Here is a 22,158-nt window from a genome sequence, read left to right on the forward strand (position 1 = left end):
CCCCCCCCCCCCCAAAACCCTTACCTTCTGTCTTGGAATCACTACTGTGTATTGGCAGAAGAGCAGTAAGGCCTCGGCAATGAGTGGGTTAAGTGACTTGCTCAGGATCAGATTTGAACCTAGAACCTCCCATCTCTAGGCCTGGCTCTCAATCCACTGAGCCACCAACCATCCCGAATCTGTCTTTTCAGACTCACTGGATATTTCTTTCACTCTACGGTCTAACCAAACTAGCTTTCTCTCTAGTTTTTCAGACAACACTTCTATCTCTGTGTCTTTATACTGGCTATACCCCAGGCTTAAAATCTACTACCTCCACTCCCCAGAGCCTAACAATGCCTGATGCAGAGCAGGTGCTTAAAAAATGCTTTTTGATCAATTTTCAAACCAGGCTTAGGGAGCATAAATGCCTTATCTTGGCTCTGCTTATGAGCTATTTGCAATGAGATGACATAGATCCCTACTGTATATGTAAAGCCTTTGTAAACATTGTTACAAGTAAAAACCAAATTATAGCAAATATAGTGAAGAAGGAATCCTATATTAAAACCTGTACAATGCAAATTATACTAATAGTGCTTTGATATTATTACAGCTGTTCTCTACAAACATCAATCCTGTCAAACAAATGTTTTCTTTAATCCCTTTTCCACAGTTCCCACTTTATTTGTGAAAGGGCCATGGCTGAGTGGTATGCTTTTTACATTGTAAACAAAGAAGTATAAAGAATTGATGATCTTTTGACTTACTATCAAGAAGCAATTAACTTTCAGCTCAAATAGCATCTTCAAAGATCCTGACAAACTCCACTTCAGCTCCTAAGATAGCTATAAAAACAAAATATCCCCCAAAACCCAGGAGAAGCTAAGAAGAGATTTCTGCAGACAGTCTGCATTAGTTGCTAATGAGAACTACATTCCTACCTGCCACACATCAAGGAGAGAAGAATTTTCAGGTGTTAAAAATAAGTAAATTGATATTTGCTTGCTGTACCTTTAAATTTTTTTATGCTAGCTATAAATAGTATGAATTATTAAAATCATTAAGACTAATTTTTACTTCTTTAAAAAGTGTCTTAAAAAAGTATAAGGTGCTTAATCACTCTAGACTTTGGATAAAATTAACACATAGATTATTTATATTATTTTCTAGATGCTCTAAAATATAAGCTTAAAATTTAAGTGTCTAACAGCCAACATTTTTAATTTCTTTTTAGGCTACCCTTATCCCTTGTGAATTGTTCTCAGTTTCTAGGTTTATGTTCTCTTCCAGGTGAGTACCACTGCAGTTAAGATTTTTATTGATACCATTAAAGCAATTCTCCATTATAAGTTTATCCTTATTGATTATTCACCGTACCAGATGCTGGAGGAATTTTATATATTGGAAGCTTTGCTATGATGCAGAGAGCTAGACATATGTTTAGTTTGAGGTACTCCAGTGATGGAGGATAATGAGAAACAGAATACATGTACCCCTCACACCCTTCCACTCAAAAGTTAAAGCTGGTTTCCTTGTCCTCTATAAAGTCCTGGAATTGTTGCAAATGTCAAAAAATCTAAAAGGTGGGGCAGCTGGGTGGCTCAGTAGATTGAGAGCCAGGCCTAGAAATGGGAGGTCCTAGGTTCAAATCTGGCCTCAGACACTTCGCAGCTGTGTGAACCTGGGCAAGTCACTTGACCCCTATTGCCTAATTGCCTAGCCCATACCACTCTTCTGCCTTGGAGCCAATACACAGTATTGACTCCAAGATGGAAGGTAAGGGTTTAAAAAAAATCTAAAAGGCCAGAAGATGTGGTTTTGACTGAGTCAGAGCTACACATGTGACAAAAACGACATAAGAATATGAAGCTGATGTTCTTTTCAGGGTAGGATAAAGGCCCTCAGCAGCCATTTGTACTGCTTATTTTTTAAGAATATGGAGTTACATTTGCCCTGTTCTCAAAGAGTTTATGGTAGAGTGGAGAAATTTTGACAAAGTTTGTAGAAATTGTCTTTTATAAGGATTATTAGAGAGCTCTCAAAATTTTATGGGTTGTATTAGACCACTTCAGCCCTGAAAAAATGTTTAAAAATCTTCATTTATGAATTTAAAAAAAAAATTGAAGCTACATGGAATTAAAAGAATTGTTATTTTTTTATTTTTTATTTTGGAAAACTTCATTTTAAAATTTTTAAACATTTTCCATGGTTATGTGATTCATGTTTTCCCCCTCCCCTCATCCTTCCTTTCTTCCAGCGTTGACAAGCAATTCCACTGGGTCATATACATATATATTATCACTCCATATTATTCCATATTATTCATTTTTGTAAAAGAGCAATCCTTTAAAACCAAAACTCCAAATCACAAACTCATATAAACAAGTGATAAATCACATGTTTTCTTCTGGATTTCTACTCCCACAGTTCTTTCTCTAGATATGGATAGCGTTCTTTCTCATAAGTCCCACAGAATTGACCTGGATCACTGCATTGCTATTAATAGCAAAGTCACCTTTGATCATCCCACAATGTTTCAGTTTCAATATACCGTGTTCTCCATGTTCTACTTATCTCATTCTACATCAAAGTTCATGTAGGTCTTCCCAGTTCTTAATAGAAATCCATCAATTCATCATTTCTTATAGCACAATAGTATTCCATCACCATAATATACCACAATTTGTTCAGCCATTTCCCAATTGAGGGACATCCCCTCATTTTCCAATTTTTTTACTACCACAAAAAGCAAAGCTATAAATATTTTTGTACAAACAGAATCTTGTCCAGTTTTTTTTATCTCTTTGGGTTATAAAGAATTGTAATTTTAAAAACTTTATAAGCATTGTAAAGGGCAACATCATTTCAGATAGAATTATGTCATATAAATAATTCAACTAGAAACCAAAACATAAGTCTTTTCCCTTCTACTGGTTCCCTCTGAGCTATCTACACCTCTTCTATCACCGCCTCCTTTGGTATAATATTTAGAACTCTGGATTTTGGAGTAAGAGAAGATTTGGATTTGAATCCTTAATCTGTTACTTTATACTTATGTAACTTTAGTTAAGTCACAACCTCTTAGGGCTTTTAGTTTATTTATGTTAAATGAAGAGGTTGGACTAGATGATTTTTAAAGGTTCCTTTGAGCTCAGAAACCTATGCTCATTACTTTCTGGGTCTCTTACAGCCCCAATTTTGCCTTTTCCCTACTTGTTTTTTTGATTCCCTTTGGTCTTAAAAAAAAAATTTTTTTTTTAAACCCTTACCTTCCATCTTGGAGTCAATACTGTATATTGGCTCTAAGGCAGAAGAGTGGTAAGGGCTAGGCAATAGGGGTCAAGTGACTTGCCCAGGTTCACACAGCTGGGAAGTGTCTGAGGCCAGATTTGAACCTAGGACCTCCCATCTCTAGGCCTGGCTCTCAATCCACTGAGCCACCCAGCTGCCCCTCCAAAATTTTTTTTTATAACCCTTACCTTCGGTCTTAAAATCAATACTGTGTATTGGTTTCAAGGTAGAAGAGTGATAAGGGCTAGGCAATGGTGGTTAAGTGACTTGCCAAGGGTCACACAGCTAGGAAATATCTGAGGCCAGAATTGAATCTAGGACCTCCCATTTCTAGGCAAGGCCTGGCTCTCAATCCACTTGGATACCCAGCTACCCACTCCCTTTGGTCATAAATCATTTATTCCTCTTTCCCTTTATCTAGAACCTGGTCTTCAAACTTGTGAGCACATAGTTCTATCAAGAAAATCTTTTTGAGCATGAATGCCAAATATGTGATTTTATTTATAAATCATAATATTCTTGTACAATAGTAATATATTAATAGCTTACAAAACACAAAAATAGATATTTTAGAAGGATGACAAAGATCAAATAACAATATTTTAAAAATATTGGTCCAAAATTTTTTTGCTTTCTCTGAAATATTAATAATGGTATTTTTGGTGAAAGCAGTTGTGACTGAATAAGTTTTATTATCTTGGATAATTCTGGTTTAACAACAACAACAAGCATTTATTTAGTGCTTATTTTGTGACTATGCTAAGCCCTGAAGATAGAAAGATGAAATAAAAACAGTCTCCGTGAACTCTGAGAGTTCACATCTTATTGGGAAAGACAATATGCAAATAGCAATGTACAATTCATCTACACTGGGAAAAATGGAGGTAATCTCAGGGGAATGGCATTAGCATTGAGAAAAGACTCAGATCTCTCCTAAAAAAGACTTTTCATGGTTCCCCTCAGGGTCTTAATGGGAACCAGGAAAACCAGTATTTGGAGGTGAAGAACCTTCTAGTTAAGGGGAGCAGCTAGTGAAAAGGTTAGGATATAGAATGTCACATTTGAGGAACAGCAGCAAGGAGGCCAACATTGCTGGATTATAGAGTACAAGAAAGGGAGTAAGGTGTAAAAGGCTGGAAAGATAAGAAGGGGCCAGATAATCAAACAAGATTTTATGAAAGTAAGAGTCACTAGTTTGACTTGTGCCTTAGAAAGTAATTGTGTGAACTGAATGGAAAATGGTTTGGAATGTGAAGATACTAGGGTGAAGGGAGAATTTTCCAGTGCTTCAGGTACTCAGGTCAAAGTAGAAGGAGAGGTTAGGAGTGAAGTGAGGTAATTTGCAAAATAGGGGAAGAGGGAGGTGGAATCAAGTGTGTTGTAGACAGATTCTGAGATTGGATATCACAAAGGAGGATGCAATGCAACCCAATTTTCCCAACCTCATTTGGTTAGCTTTGGGGATTATACCATACCCGTTGCTGGGCAGAGAGTTGGGTGAAGTGAGGAATGTCCCCAGCAAGTGTAGGTGTAGAGAGGGGGAGGGGAGTGGCCCGAGCCCTCTTTCTCTCTTCCTTCAGCTCTGCCACCTGTGAGCTGCCCACCTTACCTGCTGTGTATTCTTGGCAGAGGGGCAGTGTGTGTGAGAAAAATATCATCAGGCACAATGGAGAGAGGGAGGGGAGCCCACAGAGTGTTCTCTCTGCCATATTTGGCACCCATGGCATAGGTTCACCATCACTGCCATAGCCCATCAAGGTTCTGGGGCTCTCAGTTTGGAGGCAAGTGACCCAACCACTGAGTGCTCTGGCTCAGATTCATTACTCAACCTGTACTCACAGAAGATATTGATTGTCCTCATTACCATCCTAAACTTTCTTCTCCCCTAAGACTCTGTCCAAGCTTCCCTAAGCAAATTCCCTAATCCTTGATAACATTTACTTTCCCCCTGCTTTTCTACTTCAGTCTGGAAAATTACTTAAGCTCATTCTCTCTGAGCTTTGCATTTCCTACACTTCACAGGATTGTTATGAGGATCTTATACTGTTTCATAAGCTTGAAAGCATTATATAAATTATGGTGGAATTACCTTAACCTTGTCCCAAATTGTCCCATGTCTTCCATTAATCCATAATAACCTGATCCCATTTTATCCATTTTGAACTCTACCCTCTGAAGTTGTTCTTATTATTCTACTCCCAGATGCCTTACATTATTTTTGAGAAATTTTAAGCCCAAAGTAATGTAACATAAAAGTAATCCTTTAGGCATTGTTTCTTTTTTAACTTTTTCTTTTTTAACTTTTTACATATAAAAAGATCTTTTAAAATGAACAAAAGGAAATAATTAAGATTTAAGTGTATTTTTAAATCAAGACTATCCATGATCACTGCAATTCACTTTTCTCCATTTGCCTCCTTAATACCATAGGTTGTAAATTTAAAGATGTTAGGAGAAATCTTCAAAAGGACATGGGTAAGTGTTATTTGAAAAACTATTCCATTCCATATGCAGAATATATTTTCATATATAAATATTTTTGAAGAAGAAAAATTTATGTTATAGTGTTGTCTCTTTTCTTTGCAGAAATAAGAATACCTTACAGCAATTTTCTAATCAATAGCTGTTCATATTTTTATGAGGAATCAAACAGTTGTCATATAGGGAAGGAAGTATCAAAGCTGTAGAAATTAAAAACACACCAAAGATTTAACAATGTGCCCATATCCAAGCATAATTCTTTTTCTTTGATGTAGCACTTAAAAAAAATTAACATTATATAAAACCACTCTTCATGATAAAATATACCAAAATAGAATAATAAAAAAAACTGTACTCCATGTTTTTGAACATGAGTACTATTTTTCATAGACATAGTAGCAGAATTAAAGCACGAAATTCAAAACAAAAGATATCTCTGAGTCAGAGAGGTGGCCATCTGGGAAACCAGCATTTATTAAGCACTTAACTGTATGCCAGATGTTGTATTAGTTACTGAGGGTACACAGAAAGGTAAACAATTCCTTTTCTCAGTAAATCCACATTCTAATGATGGAAACAATGTATAAGTATGTATATACAAGATATTTAAGGAGTAGATGGAAGGTAATCTCAGAAGGGAAAACTCGAGCATCTAAGGGTGACCAGGAAAGGCCTGCAGAAGACATGATTTGAATTCTTTCTTAAAGAAAGCTAGCCAGGTGGTGGGAGGGGGGACAGGGAGGAAAAGAAAATGATCTTTGTTTCCAGTGAATAATGTTTGGAAATGACCAAATAAAATAATGTTTAAAATTAAAAAAAAAAAAAGCTAGCCAATGAGAGAGTATGGAGACAGGAGATGGAATGCTATATAGATTCAAAGAACAGCATTCCGTTTAACTGGAATGTGTGGAGGGAAAAAGGACAAAGAAAAATTGAAAGGGGTCATCACTTTGGTAGCTTCTACTACTAAACAAAAGACTTTATATCTGAGTTACTGAAGTTTATTGAGTAGAGGAACATCACGTGGGTCAGATCTGTTGTAAAGTAAAAATGACAAGATTTGGCAATAAATATCTTGGGATGAGTAAGAATGAAAGAGAATGACATTGAAGCTGCAGATTTGGAAATTGATGGCCTTGACAGTAAAAGTTAAGTTTGGAAAAGGGGAATGTTTAGGGAGGGAAAGATCAAATGAGTTCTACTTTATGTTGAGTTTGAGATGCCTGTGGGACACATTAGTCAAGATATTCAAAAGGCAGTTTGGTGTTACAGAACTTTAGGTAAGGAGAGTCTAGGGCTTTAAAATATATATCCTGGAATTATTTGCTTAGAAATGGCATATGGCAAGTTAGTTGGTACAGTGAGTAGCACTGAACCTGAAGTTAGGAAGTCCCAAGTTAAAATACAACTTTACATACTTACTAGCTGTGTTACTTTAAGCAAGTCACTTAACATGTTTCCCTTAGTTTCCTCATCTATTAAATGGGGATAATGAGAACCTATTTCCCAGGGTTTTTGTGAGGATAAAATGAGATAATATTCATAAAGCACCTTGCAATCCTTAAAACAAACCTTAAAACACTATATAATGAACCTGTATAGAAAGAAAAGGGAAAAGGGCCTAAGGATACCCATAGGGTGTTGTCAAAGGTGTCTTGAGAGGGATCAATCAGATATGAGTAGAGCCAGGAGAGAGTAGTGTCAAATATTGCAGAAAGATCAAGAGGATGAGGATAGAGAAAAGACCACCAGATTTGGCATGTAGATCAGGGGCCATTGGTTTTGATGAAATAATAGGGAAGGTAAAAACTTCCTGCTGCCCTTTTGCAAAATTCCTTTGGCAGCTATGTGGAAAATGGCTTGGAGAGAGAGGAACAAGACAAGGCGGGGACATCAGTTAGAAAGCTCTTACATGGAGGCAACTAGGTGGGTCAGTGGATAGAGCTCCAGGCCTAGAGATGGGAGGTTTGGGGTTCAAATCTGGACTCAGATACTTCCTAATTGTGTAACCCTGGGCAAGTCACTTACCCCTCATTGCCTAGCTCTTACCATTCTTCTGCCTTGGAACCAAAATACAGTATTGATTCTAAGACAAAAGGGTGTTTTTTTAAAAAAGGTATTACAATAATACAGGCCAGAAGTGTTTAGATCTTTAATTAGGATGGTAGCTGTGAGTAGAGAGAGTGTATTCAAAAGATGTGGAGATAAAATGACAAGCATTGGTGACTGACTGAATTTGTGCGGTAAATGAACAATCAAGACACCAAGGCTCTGACATGAATGACTCTTGGATGTAATATATCTGTTTGCACATAATAGATGTTTATGAACATAAAAAAATTTGGCCTCATGTTTTCAATTTGTGTTTTAGAACATGCTATATATTCAGTGCTTTAGATTAACCTAGGTTCTTGCACTAGACTTTTTCCTTTAGAATCATCATGTTTCTTTCCTATTTTTAATCATTTGAAGTTGTCTTGCCCCTCTTCCCTATGTTTAACTTTTAATATTTATGTTTTTGGTTTACTGGCAGAGGAACTAAAGAACTATGGTATACAAGATATATTTGTGTTCTGTACCAGAGGAGAACTATCAAAATACCGAGTACCAAACCTCTTAGACTTTTATCAGCAGCATGGAATCATCATTCACCACCATCCCATCCCAGATGGAGATACACCTGACATAGACAGATGCTGTGGAATCTTACAGGAGCTTGCAATCTGTCTTGAAAATAACCGGAAAACCTTAATACAGTATGTTCTACTTTTCTTCATATTATTTCTATAAATAGCTATAGTCAAAATAGATTTCTCATAGGTCAGCCAATAAGCATTTCTTAAGTGTCTACTGTGACCGCCACTATTAAGTGCTAGGGATACAAAGAAAGTGTTCTCAAGGAGTTTGTAATCTAATGAAGGAGAGCCATTCAAACCACTATATACAAATAGGCAATATACAGGATTAATAGGAAATAAACAACAAAGGGATGTCACTAGAATTGAGAGGTTAGGAATGAATGGTCCCTGTATTAGGTGAACTTTTAGCTAGCACTTGAGACATGAAGGAAACCAGCTTAGTTAGTAGGTGGAATTAAGGAGGGGAGAGTATTTTAGGCATGGGTGATAGAGGAAAAATGTCCATGCCCAGAGGTGACAGATGGATGAGTCCCATGTCATTAGATTGAGGGGAAAAAGGGAGGGGGCAGAGCATATGGTGTAAGAGACTGGAAAAGGGGAGGAGGTTAGGGTGGGAAGGGAGGCTTTGAATGCCAAACAGAAGTTTGTATTTGATATTGGAGAAAAGGAGGAGTGACATAACCTGTACAAGGTTACAGCTCAAGTTTTCCAAGACTAAGGGAAATGGGTAGATTTAGGAAAACTCTAGAATTTGCTTGCCTTTTCTTCAGTGCTTCCCTCTGCTTTTGATCTTTAATGAAAATTAAGAATATGGCAAAGAATATCTTTTATACAGTAACATCTCATTTCTCTAGCTGAACTCCTTCCAGTGTCACATTTTACATTCTAAAATGTTAGAAAGTAAAAATAATATAAACATCACTGACATCAACAGAATAACACCCAAGTAATCAGTGATGTCAGTAGTAGGAAAAAAGCTATACATGACATGATGTGATTGTTTCACCAACCCATAAGGAAAAGAAATGCTCTCATTGACTTGCTATGGCTATTCAGGTCAAGTTGCTGCCATAAAAGACAAGGAAGATTTGAGCTGGAACAGGGAAAGAAATAAGGGGACAAAAGGCAAAGGAGGGGAGAGAGAGGGGATATCAGCAAAGATAGTGGGCAGCAGAAGCACTGGTGGGAGTTAATCTTATAGTAATAAGAAGTTGTAATGGAACAGAAGTTGAGTGCTGCCCATATCAGAAATTATTAATAGCATTATTATGCCACAATGTAATAGATACTATTTTGAGGGGGTATATTTGATTGATACTAGATGACTAATGGATCAAATTTTGCCTACCCTCCTCCCTTTATGCCTCCCTTCCTCCCCCTTCTAATCTCCCTTCTCCCCTCTTCAGAAGCCTTTCAGCTTCCCCTCTCCCCTTCTTCAGTCACTCAGTGTGAACTGTGAAGTTTCAATGAAATAGTTCTTAATCTTCTTTGTTAAGCAAGGGGTTTATTTGGGGAAGACAGGACAAGAATGGAGGATAAGGTAAGAGGGGTAGGTTTCCCTATTATATACAATGAGGGTTAGGAAGATATTGAGGGAAATGACAATTCTGTCACAAGCATGAACTAGAGTCAGTCAGAGGGATATATAAGGACCACTGTCCTTCTTTCTTCTGCCTTCTAATCAGCCAGGTCACCTCCAACTTGATTAACTCAAGTCCCAGAGAATACAACTAGCTTCTTCTTTCACCTCAGCCAGCCAGCAAAAAGCCTTCAGCTTTAGTCACCACCATCAGCCCAAAAGCCTCTCAGCCCAGTTCAGCAGTTGGCTTGGCTCCAACTGCTTTTCCTGGTAACATTCCAAATGGAATTTTCATTTGACTAACAGATGATACATCCTTAGCTTTCTGTCTTGCCTCTTTCACCATAACAAGAAATAAACTGCAGAGTAGCCCTATAACCCATGACAGCATAGTGGCAAGTTATATGTTGATCCTATCTCTAGGGCCCATTGCTACCTGAAAAGGTACTGCATTGGGAGTCAGAATTTGTTCTAGTCTAGTGCAACATGAATTAGCTGTATATCCTTGAGCATGTTTGTCAATGGGTTTGGGCCTATTTGTTAATCTACAAAATGAGAAGGAAGGTGGGGCTTTATCTCTAAGGTCTCATCCATCTCTAATTTTTCTATTATTCAGTAAGTCACCAGGCATTTATTAAACACCTACCATGTTCTAGGCACAGGATACAAAATCATTTAGCTGGATAGTCTTATGTCTCAATAGTTACCAATTGCAATTGACCTCTAAGTGTTAATAAGTGATGATTTAGTATTAGATGGCCTCACAAAGATAAATAAAAAAATTCTGCAAAATAAGTGTACAGCCTTCATTCTACTTTCATGAGGAAGTGGCATATTACTAACAAAAGAAAAGAAGAGACTTGTTTAAAAAATCAAATTCAAGGGCAGCTTTTTCCTCTGCCCCAGACCATCTGTCATCTACTGCTATCACTAGAATACATGTAATTTGTGTTAATGATAATGTAGTACTCTACATACATATCCCATTTGATTCTCACAATCCTGTGATACTAAGGGTATCATCCCCCATTTTGCAGAGAAACTGAGGCTCAGAACTGTCCACTGATTTGCCTATAGTTAGAGAGCTAGTAAGCATCAAGCTACATTTGCTTCTAGATTCTTTCTTGACACCAGGTCCAGTGTTATTTTTATTACACGTTGCTTCTTTTGACGCACACCATTAAATATTTCTACTTAAAGAAGTTGAACTAACATTCTGGTGTGCTTTTAAACTATTAAAACATGTTTTTCTATAATGTTCATCCTTAGCTAACATTGTCAGAGCATATGAGCTATTCCAAGTTCAGTATCAAAAAAGTTACTGAAATGTACTGCTTGCCTATTATACAAAATTTAGAAATGTGTTTCATTCTTAGGAGGTAGACTTTTAGAAAGCTAATAAAAATAAAACTGTCCTTTGCCCTCTAGAGGTAGAAGTTCTGTATTTTTCCCTCTTGGAAATAACTTATGATGGAAAGGGCTAGATTAGAAATGAAAAGATCTGGGACTGTCAGCAGAAAAACTTTAGGCAAAACACTTAATGACTCTGGGATTTATGAAAAGAATGGTTTAGATTATCACTAAGTTTCTTTTTAGCGCTGAAATTGTATATGCAGATAATTAAAGTGTTTACCATTATCAACAAATATTTTTTCAAAAACAACACACACAACCTCCCCTCCCCACCCTTCCAGATCTGTCTTTATTTTGGTACAACTAAAGATCACCCACAACCTGTATAAACCCCTAAATTTTATTTCCTTTTCAGTTGTTATGGAGGACTTGGGCGATCTTGTCTTGGTAAGGAAAAATTTTCTCTGTCTAAAGTAAATAGTTGTTTATATTAAATAAAGTAGCCAAATGACTGTTTCTAAACTATATTTGGTAGTACAGTAAAATTAAGCCAAAACAGTTTTAAGTTTCAAAGGACATATTCAAGTCCTGAATTTGTTAATACTCAAAAAGCATGAAATATTCCATAAAAACCCACACACATACCTCCACATTTGCACTATATGCTACTATATCCTTATATACACATAAATGTTCACACAGAGGAGTTTGGATGCTGAATAGTGATACGCTTGAAGTCACGACGAACTGGTATGAATTCTATCTTTATTAGCATGGCCCTGTGCAAGACAGCATTTAACTACTAAATCACAGGTGGGTGGCGAACCATTGTAGTGGTAGTCTCTTGGTTACCGAGAATGACAATTGTCTTTGTGCATTATCATCTATTGATGTACCCTCATGTGGCTTTGAAGTCCAAAGGCTGAGGCGCAAAGTTTGTGGCACATGGGGCATGGGATGCCAGTTGTTATGGGAGGTGTGGTTGTGGCCTGGTGTCGGCGTTCACGCGCAGCGGCAAGACGTCGATGTCGCTCATCTTCAAAGGTGGCGGCTGCATGGTTAATGTGGGTTTGCCAGCTGCTTCTGTCAGAGGCAGCAAGTTCTAGTTGCTTTGGTGTAATGCCAGCCCACTTCAAGTTGGACTTTAGCTGATCCTTGAATCTTTTCTTTGGTCGACCTTGTTTCCCGAGTCCAGCTGACAGTTCACCATAGAATACCTGTCTTGGTATTTGCTGTGGGTCCATGCGGATGACGTGTCCAGACCATCGTAGCTGGGTTTTGAGGACCATGACTTCGATGCTGGTGGAGTTGGCTCTGTCGAGGACTTCCTGGTTGGTGATACGGTCCTGCCATCGGATCCTCATGATTTACCGGAGAGAGTGTTGGTGGAATTGCTCCAGCTGTTTCATGTGCTTCTGGTACAGTGTCCATGTCTCACAACCGTACAGGAGCGAGCTGAGGATTACTGCGTTATACACTTTGAGCTTCGTTGCAGTGCTTACACCTCTGTGTTGGAGGACTTTGCAGTGCAGCCGCCCGAGTGCCTGGCTGGCCTTTTGGATCCTGGCATTAATCTCATGGTCTAGGGACCCATCGTTGGCAATGGTGCTGCCTAGGTACTTGAAAGTGTTGACTTTGAAAAGCTGCGTGCCGCCGATTGTAATGCACGGCTGGTTAGTTGGCCTCCCTGGTGCAGGTTGGAACAGCACCTCTGTTTTGCTGAGGCTGATAGTCAGGCCAAACAGTTTTGTTGGGGTAGAGAACCTGTCCACAATGATTTGGAGATGATTTTCTTGGTGGACCATGAGAGCACAGTCATCTGCGAAGAGAGCTTCCAGGATGAGTCTCTCTGTTGTCTTTGTTTTTGCACTCAGGTGGCGAAGGTCGAATAGTGAACCATCCAGTCGGTATTTGATGTAGATGCCCAGGTCTAGATCCATCACAGCATGTCATAATACTTGGGTGAAGTATAGGTTGAATAGTACTGGAGCGAGGACACAGCCTTGTTTCACACCATTGGAGATGTTGAAGCGATCGGAAGTCTTTCCACCAGATAGGACTTCCCCTGTCATGTCGACATGAAAGAGCTGGATCAGTTTGACGAATTTTGCTGGGCAACCGAGCTTGCTAAGGATCACCCACAATGCATCTCTGTTCACTGTGTCGAATGCCTTTTTCAGGTCTATGAAGCCAATGTAGAGACTCAGGTTCTTCTCAAGGCATTTTTCCTGCATTTGCCTCACCGTGAAGACCATGTCGATGGTGCTACGATCTGGTCAGAAGCCACATCGTGATTCAGGCAGGTTCTGCTCTGAAACAGACGACAGGAGTCTGTTGAGTATAACACGGGTGAGGATCTTTCCGGCAGTGGAGAGTAGTGAGATGCCTCTGTAGTTGTCACAGGCTGCTCATGAGCCTTTGTTCATGTATAGGGCTATGATGGAGGCATCTCTGAGTTCTGGAGGCATGTCTTCCTCTTCCCATATGCTGGTCAGCACTATGTGTAATGCCTAGAGCGCCTTTCCATTTAAGGCCTTGTACACCTCAGTTGGGATCCCGTCTTTACCGGGTGCCTTGCCTGCACTCATTTGTTTAATGGCTTTTTGGACTTCCTCTATTGAAGGAGGGACGTCAAGTTGTTCAATGGTGCAGTTTTGGGGGATCTGGTGGTCAAGGGCGCTTTGGTCGACTGAAGAGGGTCGGTTGAGAAGCTCATTTAAGTGTTCTTTCCACCTGTTGCTGATGCCTTTTTTATCTTTTATGAGAGTGTCACCGTCAGAGGGAGTGGTGGTTTTTAATGGCCCATAAACAGTCTTTAGGGCACTGAAAAATTGTTTGTAGTTTTCTGTATCAGCAAAACGCTTGATTTCTTCTGCCTTTTTTTCCCCACCACTGGTCTTGCATCTTCCTGATCTCACGCTACGCCGTGGCTTGGAGAGACTTGAATCTGTCTTTTTTAGGAGCAGAGTTTGGATTATTTTGCCACTCCATAAAAGCTTTGTTCTTTTTGCTCAATAGGTCTTCAATAGCAGTGTTGTTCTCATTGAACCAGTCCTGGTGGTTTCGTTGTTTGGGGCCTAGGACTGCCTTTGATGTTTCCTTCACTGCGTCTCTGAACTGGTTCCATTTCTCGGTTGAGCTTCCAGTGAGTGGTCCCTTGGCAGATAGCTTGTTGTCCAGGGAGGACTGGAATGTTTGCAAATAAGATGGATCTCTAAATGCGCGAACTGTCTGGGCTCGTTTTGGATTGCGAGGCACAATGCGCATTTGAAGAGTCGCTCTATCCAGCATTCAGCTCCTCTCATGGCTCTGGTGATCTGTACATCCTGGATGTCTCGCCGCATACAATGATGTAGTCAATGAGATGCCATTGTTTTGATCATGGGTGCATCCATGTTGTTTTATATTTGTTCGCCATTCTGAACACAGTGTTTGTGATGGTGAGTTCGAACTCTGAGCATTTACTGAGTAGCAGTAGGCCGTTGTTGTTCGTTTTGCCCACACCGTGTTTGCCGAGCCCTCCTTTCCATCTTTCATGGTCCTGGCCAACGTGGGCGTTGAAGTCTCCCAGTAGTATCAGCTTGTCATTTGTGGGCACTGAGTGCAGGATGGCACTCAGGTCAGAGTAGAACTGATCGATGGTCTCCTCTGTGCTGGTCAGTGTAAGGGCATATGCGCTGTTGATTGTGGCATACCGGTCTTTGCTGAGAGGCAAACAGATCTTCATGAACCTCTTGATGATGCCCACAGGCAAGTCTGGCAGCTGTTTGAGCAAACTGGTCTTGATAGCCAGGCCAACACCGTTGATTCTGTCTTCATTTGAGGCTCTACCTTTCCAGAAGAAGGTGTATCCAGTGGTGGGTTCACTGAGTGATCCCTCTTCTGGTAGGCGTGTTTCACTTAGGGCTGCAGGTATTCAAGCTTATTGTATAAAAGATATATTTAATACAAATTAAACATTCTTGGTTCCTCTGGGCAGAAAAGTGCACCTCCAATTTCTACTCATAGACAGTGGGAAAAAGTTAAAAAATGACACCTTTAATACATTTAATTATATAATCTTTCAAAAGAAATGTAATAATGTGTGTTAGGCCATCTAGATATTTTTAAAATAATTTCACATTTTCTAAATGGTTTCAGTATTGCTAAAATAATAGGAACAACACAGCAATAAACTCGTTTCAAAGAGATGTTATTATATGAAATAATCTAAATATTCTGTCCTAGTACAGCCAGTAACACTGCTTTTCAAATTTTTATGCTGTTTTAAAATAGTAGCAGCTTGCCTCCTCCTATACTTATCTGATACAGTATCACCACAGCAGGCAATAGACAGCCTTCGAGATTTAAGAGGATCTGGGGCCATACAGACCATAAAGGTAATGATATTTTGCTGTTTTTAATACTTGGGATGGGAGTAGGTGAGAGTATTAAAGATAATACAAGCCTAATAAGAATAGTGCTTTCAAAACAGCAGATAAAGGGCATGTCAAATTTTACTTTATTTATTGATGAAGGGAGCTAATCCTTCAGCCAGTTTTCCCGAGATACAGGGAGAGGAGGTACTATCTGATGCCAAAAGAGCTACTAGGTGTTCTGTTACCTTGGGACTAGTGAGAATAAGTAGCTATCAATTCTTTTTTTTTTTAAACCCTTACCTTCCTTCTTAGAATCAATACTGGGTAGTGATTCTAAGGCAGAAGAGCAGTAAAAACTAAGCAATTAACTAGACAAGTTAAGTGACTTGCCCAAGGTCACACAACTAGGAAGTGTCCGAGGCCTAATTTGAACCCAGGACCTCCCATCTCTGGGCCGGACTCAATCCATTAAGCCCCCCAGCTGACCCCCCAACTATCAGTTCTTGATTCCTTCTAGTAGTATAAATATTTTTATTCAAATGGCTTTGTGCAATGTGTTTCAAAGTAATCATTCTAATTTTTCCAGCAATATAATTATCTTCATGATTTTCGAGACAAACTGGCTGCCCATCTGTCAACAAGAGACTCAATATCAAGATCTGTTTCTAGATAAAGAACAATTATCAATTTATTTCACATAAATAAGATCCTGTCCAATTCAAATGAAAACATGCCTATGTAGATATAATCTTAAAAGGGTTTTTTTTGCTTTTTTTTTTTGACATTTTGTGTTCTCATTTGGGGGCATTAGATGCACAAAAATATCCTTCCTGGAAATGAAACCTTTGTTTATATGACACCGTATAATGAAAATATTCCATATCAAACCAAAACATTTACAGGTCTTATAATTTACCTCATCTTTAGCTTATTTAAATATACATCCATACTACACAGTGGTGTTTGACTGTGAGAATACTGGAAATTCCTCTGGATATCTTGGTTCTTCATTTTTATTGATCTTGTTTTATATTATCTTTTAATGCTCTGCATCCTGCCTGTTACACAATGTTTCTCTGCCTCCTCTGAATTACCTTTTAGTTACTTTCCTATTTTTAACTTTTAAAATTATACAGATAAATTTTCTCTAGATCTTAATTCTAATTGCTTATTATTGATTTTAACCAACTTAAACTGAATCTCATGCATTAAGACTCGAATAAATTTAGAAATTTTAACTTAATTCAACATCCTTTCTCCAACCACCAATTTATAGATGCATCTTGTTTTAAATTATATTCCTGAGAATACCCAAGACTCTCACATGAACTTTAGACAAGGAAGACAACAATATTCAAGATCACTTACTTTTACTTGGCTCTAGTAGTGATATATTCTATAGGGTATTCAATGCTCATGTGGCTCCAAAGTATATTTAGTTTCCATTGTGCTTTTAATACCAAGAAATAGTCCAATTAATGTACAAATTGCTATGGTTATTCCCATAACCATATAATATTTCAAAAGAAGGGCGTCAAAATGATTAGCAGTGATTTCAAGAATTATAAATCATAGAACCTATTCCATAATGCAAAAATTCATTATATTAATCCCCATTTTTGTGAATTAGGAAGTAACTCAAGAGTAGTACTATGAAATATATAAAAATTACATATCCCATTAATACCCAATGAAAACCCCAGGAACTTCTACCCCAAAACACAAATGCCAATGCACATTACCAAAAGCAAATGTGTTTTGAACAAGAAAAAGTTCAGTAGTAAAGCAATAACACGGATTTCATGGGGGGTGGGGGAGTATTACATTTTGCAATTTAAAAGCACAATCTAAACAAACTTTTTAACATCAAATATTTTAAAATCTTGATTTTGCTTTCATGGGTTAGAAATTATACTGCCAACTCTTTTATTCAGGATAAATGGGTTAAACTAAGCTCAACTAAATAATCAAATTATTTCATCCAAGTTTACATTTAGATGCTATTTTTATACTTTTTAACATGTAGAATTTGCTTAACTAAATTATTTTAAACAGTAAGCAAACTTTGTTTTCTGTAAAAAAGAAACACAAAAAGCAGAAAACTTACTGCTCCAAATGCTGCAAGGAAATGTAGTATATGGCATGATAATTGGAGAAAGTATTTTCTCTGGCATGCTCTTCGGTGAATAAGTTCATTAAGAACGATACAGCTAAAATGAGGGCCTGGAGGTGGGGTGGGGAGAGAATAAAATGTAATCTGGAAGTTTTGGTAATCCACAAACCAAATCAAAAGTGACTGCATCTTAAATTAATAACTTAAATGTACCAACCTATGATGCCATTAACATAAACCACACAAAACACAAATACTTTGTGACAGTTTTTATTAAATATACAAATGCAGAAAAAATTCAATTGAGCTATGAGGACCAATTTTAAGTGCATTTTCTTTGGTCATTTATAAAATCCTGTAAGGTTAAAACTTGATAATTTAAAGAAAACAAGCAAAATGCTGAAATAAACTACATTTTTTTTCTTGTCAGCCTTAATACCCATACTTATCTCTTGTTCTACTACTATTCTTCTTAATTGCACCATTACTTCCAAGACAAGAAAATTGTAACCAAGGAAAAACACATATAGGAAAAAACTGACGGTTTACTTAAAATTTGAAATCTCAATTCTGAAGTACATAAAGATGCTCTCTAAATAGATGTTCAGTTTTTACATCGAGCTTTATTTAAACAACTAGTGCTTGGAAAGTGATACCATTACTACATTGTAGCAGCACACATAGTAAATACTGTTTTCCAACTCCCAACAAACCAAATGCCAGAGTTAAAATTTGGCAATCAAGGATAAATCTTCAGTCTAACTTAAAACAGTATCCTTTATAAATCTAGATAGTCATCTCATCTAGTAGTAGCTGTAAAATCAGAAGAAACTTACTTTTTCCTCAACATAAGCTATTATGTACTGATTCACTGAGATTTATTAATACCAAAATATTTTTTGCCCAGTGATAAACAAGTACAATACTAATACTAAAGAGTTTCTGGTAAAATAATTTCACATTATAAATTGTCACATAAAATATGTCACATAACTGGTGTAAAAAGTTGCAAAAAATTTGAGTATCTTCCACTACTAGTGATTCACAATTATCAACATTTTCTTGTCCACTGAAATTCTTTTTGCTATGTCAAAACATAGTTCTTGTTCATTGGTGCTTCCGAATAACTTTGTTATATTGTACTGTTCCTTACCAGCCCCACAACGTTTATATAAAGGCTTATGAAAGATCAGAGATACCACATAAGTGCATTTGTGATATCAATAGGTTTCTTGGTACAAAACATCTAAACCAACTGAAAATCTGCTACTGTATATTAGGATTTTTAAGGTACATCCTAATGTTAACTTACATAAAAACTAATGCTCCAACAAACACTGCATTTGCAATACTGTATAAAAGGGGCTATGTTTTGTTTGTTCCAAACCAAGAGCCACCTAAGAAGGTATTATATTTCTAGATCTGTATTTCAGCTTAATTGTATTTGAAACATTAAAAATTTGACATTTTACAAAATGTGTGGATGATTTGGGGTAGGGAAAGCCAATGGTAAAGAATATTTTCTATAGGAGCTGCAAAACTATAGACAAATGGTCCCTGCAAATATGCTTCAGCTAAACTGTGCCATTGTTAGTTTATGGCTTACGGCTTCTTCACCTATCTGTGACTCAAAGCCAAGGCCCCATTCTCTGGATCAGAGCTCAGAAAATGGGTACTAGTAGCCCTTTAGGCATAAATCTATTTGAATACCTAGATCTGGTCAGGATTTCCTGGATACCTGTTATAACAACACATTATCCAAAATTGTTTTCTGGCCATCTTTGCCTTCTGTTTCTCTTCAAAGTATTCACATTACTTGGCAAAGACTTTTGGTACTTTTAATTGTATATGCACCTTTTATCTGTGACCTCTTGCCCCCAATTTAAAACAGAATACTTCCCCAGGCCATGAACCCAACGTGTGTGTGTGGGGGGGGGGGGGGAAGGGGATGATTCTATGTTGTGTGTAAAATTTCTTAGCATTTATACATACTACTCAAATGGATATTTTCATCAAATGACAGCTAAACAGTGAAGGACTTATAACCAAACGTTATGTGAAATGATCTATTTCAATACAATGTTATATTTGCATCAAGGAATTATTAATGTAGTCTACTGACCACATAAAGCTATTAAAGTTTAAAATGCACTAAGAGTTTTAGAGCATCTTATATATCCTCTTTGTATATTAAAGTATTATGATATACATTTAAAATCAGTCTACCTATGTTAGGTAGAAAGAAAAGGCTTTCATATTTTTAAAAGTAGCATTGGGGCAGCTAGGTAGCTCAATGAATTGAGAGCCAGACGTAGAGATGGGAGGTCCTAGGTTCAAATATGGCCTCAGATACTTCCTAGCTGTGTGACCCTGGGCAAGTCACTTAACTCCCATTCCCTAGCCCTTACTGCTCTTCTGTCTTGGAAGCAATACACAGAACTGATTTTTGAGACAGAAGGTATGAGTTTAAAAAAAATGGTAGTGTTAATTAGGATTTAAATGATAAAAAAAATTTTTAACTTAAGTATCTTGTAAAACTTGATTCCAATAAAAAGAAAATATCCAATATTGAATCCTGGAGATGAGCCAAATAACAGAAAAAAACCCTGAAGTACCTTAAACTCTATGAAATGCTAATTTAAAATTCTTCATTACGTTGTAGTATTTTCCTGTAGCTTGGAAAATTATTTGCTTTTTATTTGGAGAGGATATTGGGGAAAAGATACCAAAAAGTATGGAAGAGAGGATAAGAAAGAAAAGGGTCATGGATTTTTATATCAAAATACTATTTCTAACCACTATCCCAAATGAGTATGGTAGAATTTTAAAACATTTCACTTTTAACTATACAGAAAATAACATCTACTTTAGGAAAAACATTTAACACAGTTTTTACAATTGATAAAAAAGTCCACTTTGCCACTTTGTGAAAATATTCATTTTAATGTGTTCATATAACTTAGGCTAATTATGACCAAGAAATTCTGTATATACCTGCCTCAACTTGATGTTAAATCTTAAGGACACTTACTAAATAAAACTTGAAGCTACTATGATTGATATATACCACAGCAGAAGAGAAGGCAACAGTCTAGAGAATAAAAGAATTTTGCCAGAAATAAATTTATTTTTTAAAAAAATTAAAACTCATTAAAATTTTTTTAAAGTGCCATTTAAACTCTAAACAAATGTGAAAAAAATTCAATTATATGAGTCTGTCAAAATCAAGGATTAGTGTGCCTAAAAATTTTAAATGCCCCTTTTCCACCCAGGAATAGATTTTTTAAAAAACCCCATAACAATACTGGTCTAAAAATATAACTAATGTATTTATTGTGGTTGTAGATAAAGCAATTTTAAGTAGCTCTCTGCAGTCTTTAAAACAATGCACTGAAAAGAAGTCTTAATTTTAGACTTTTATTGTATTGAACTAAGGAACAGCAGGGTAGTTACACAATATTCTCTCTCATTTTCTGTTCTGAACATCTATGGTATAACTTGCCAAGTCCTTAAGAATATCTTATCACTGGATTATAACAATAATTAGAATACCGAATTTCTTACTAAGTGACTTCTACAAATGAAGACATTTAAAATAACTTTAAATGCATTCCAAGATAATTTAGTATATATTTTCTTAGTATTAAAGTATATGAGTTGTATGGAAATATTATGGGAAATTCCTAGGCCATGCAATATATAGGGCTAATATTCAAATGTTAAGAAAAAAAATCCCATCAACCTTATTTTTGCAAATATATCCATGTAATCTTCTACATAATATATGAAGAAACCTGTGAGGTTTTCCACAAGGTCACATATACAGTTTTTAGTCCTTCAAAAGCACTTGATCTCTACAGCTAATTTATAATTAGTATTTTAATAGAACCAAAATAAGCTACTATAAGCTCCTGTAAACAAAAACTTCCAATAGGCTAAGGACAGTCAATAATTAATGCAATTATTCAGAAAATTATGGCTGTTCCTAGGGAGTACAAGTTCAAACCTGTCAATACCAGAGGTAATCCTTTTATATTCATTTATACGTAATTCCATTTAATTTCTTTGTCCGAGCATAACATATGAAAAGTCTTTCCACAAATAAAAAATGTGGAAACATTTTAAAAATAAGGAGTCTTTTTTGTTTTTTTTTTAAAGTAACTGATCATATTCCATAAGCTAATCTTGGAAACAGGTTCTTGTTGGACAGAATCCTTTCAACTTTGTGGCTTTTGCATGCACTTTAACTGGACTGAGTCTGCTGAATATCATCTTACGAGCTCACCAAAACATAAATCATGCTGAAAAGAAGAAGAAAAACACGGTTAATTTAAGGCAATTTACTCCCAATAATGAATATAA

The 22,158-nt window shown here is 36.9% G+C and overlaps 2 protein-coding genes across 9 annotated transcripts in view; one reads left to right on the top strand and one right to left on the bottom strand.

Moving 5' to 3' along the window:
• The window catches only part of CDKN3 (cyclin dependent kinase inhibitor 3), a 34,993-nt gene that overhangs the window by 3,411 nt on the left and 9,424 nt on the right, over positions 1-22,158 (top strand). For 4 of the 6 annotated variants that reach the window (XM_007473133.3, XM_007473131.3, XM_007473134.3 and 1 more), the window contains exons 3-8: positions 1,217-1,272; positions 5,704-5,748; positions 8,288-8,510; positions 11,741-11,772; positions 15,601-15,704; positions 16,270-19,947. In XM_007473133.3, the coding sequence (XP_007473195.1) occupies positions 1,217-1,272; positions 5,704-5,748; positions 8,288-8,510; positions 11,741-11,772; positions 15,601-15,704; positions 16,270-16,356 (547 nt within the window). In that variant the 3' untranslated portion in view covers positions 16,357-19,947. Of the gene's footprint in view, positions 1-1,216; positions 1,273-5,703; positions 5,749-6,701; positions 6,903-8,287; positions 8,511-11,740; positions 11,773-15,600; positions 15,705-16,269; positions 19,948-22,158 lie in introns of those variants that run through there. The other 2 variants (XM_056810963.1, XM_056810964.1) reach the window with 2 other exon arrangements.
• Positions 18,051-22,158, bottom strand: part of CNIH1 (cornichon family AMPA receptor auxiliary protein 1) — a 33,343-nt gene continuing 29,235 nt past the window's right edge. For 2 of the 3 annotated variants that reach the window (XM_056810965.1, XM_056810966.1), the window contains one exon: positions 21,200-22,097. In XM_056810965.1, the coding sequence (XP_056666943.1) occupies positions 22,070-22,097 (28 nt within the window). In that variant the 3' untranslated portion in view covers positions 21,200-22,069. Of the gene's footprint in view, positions 22,098-22,158 lie in introns of all 3 variants that reach the window. The other variant, XM_001370338.5, reaches the window with a different exon arrangement.

Source organism: Monodelphis domestica, chromosome 1 (genome assembly GCF_027887165.1).
Source record: "Monodelphis domestica isolate mMonDom1 chromosome 1, mMonDom1.pri, whole genome shotgun sequence".
NCBI classification, from domain to species: Eukaryota; Metazoa; Chordata; class Mammalia; order Didelphimorphia; family Didelphidae; genus Monodelphis; species Monodelphis domestica.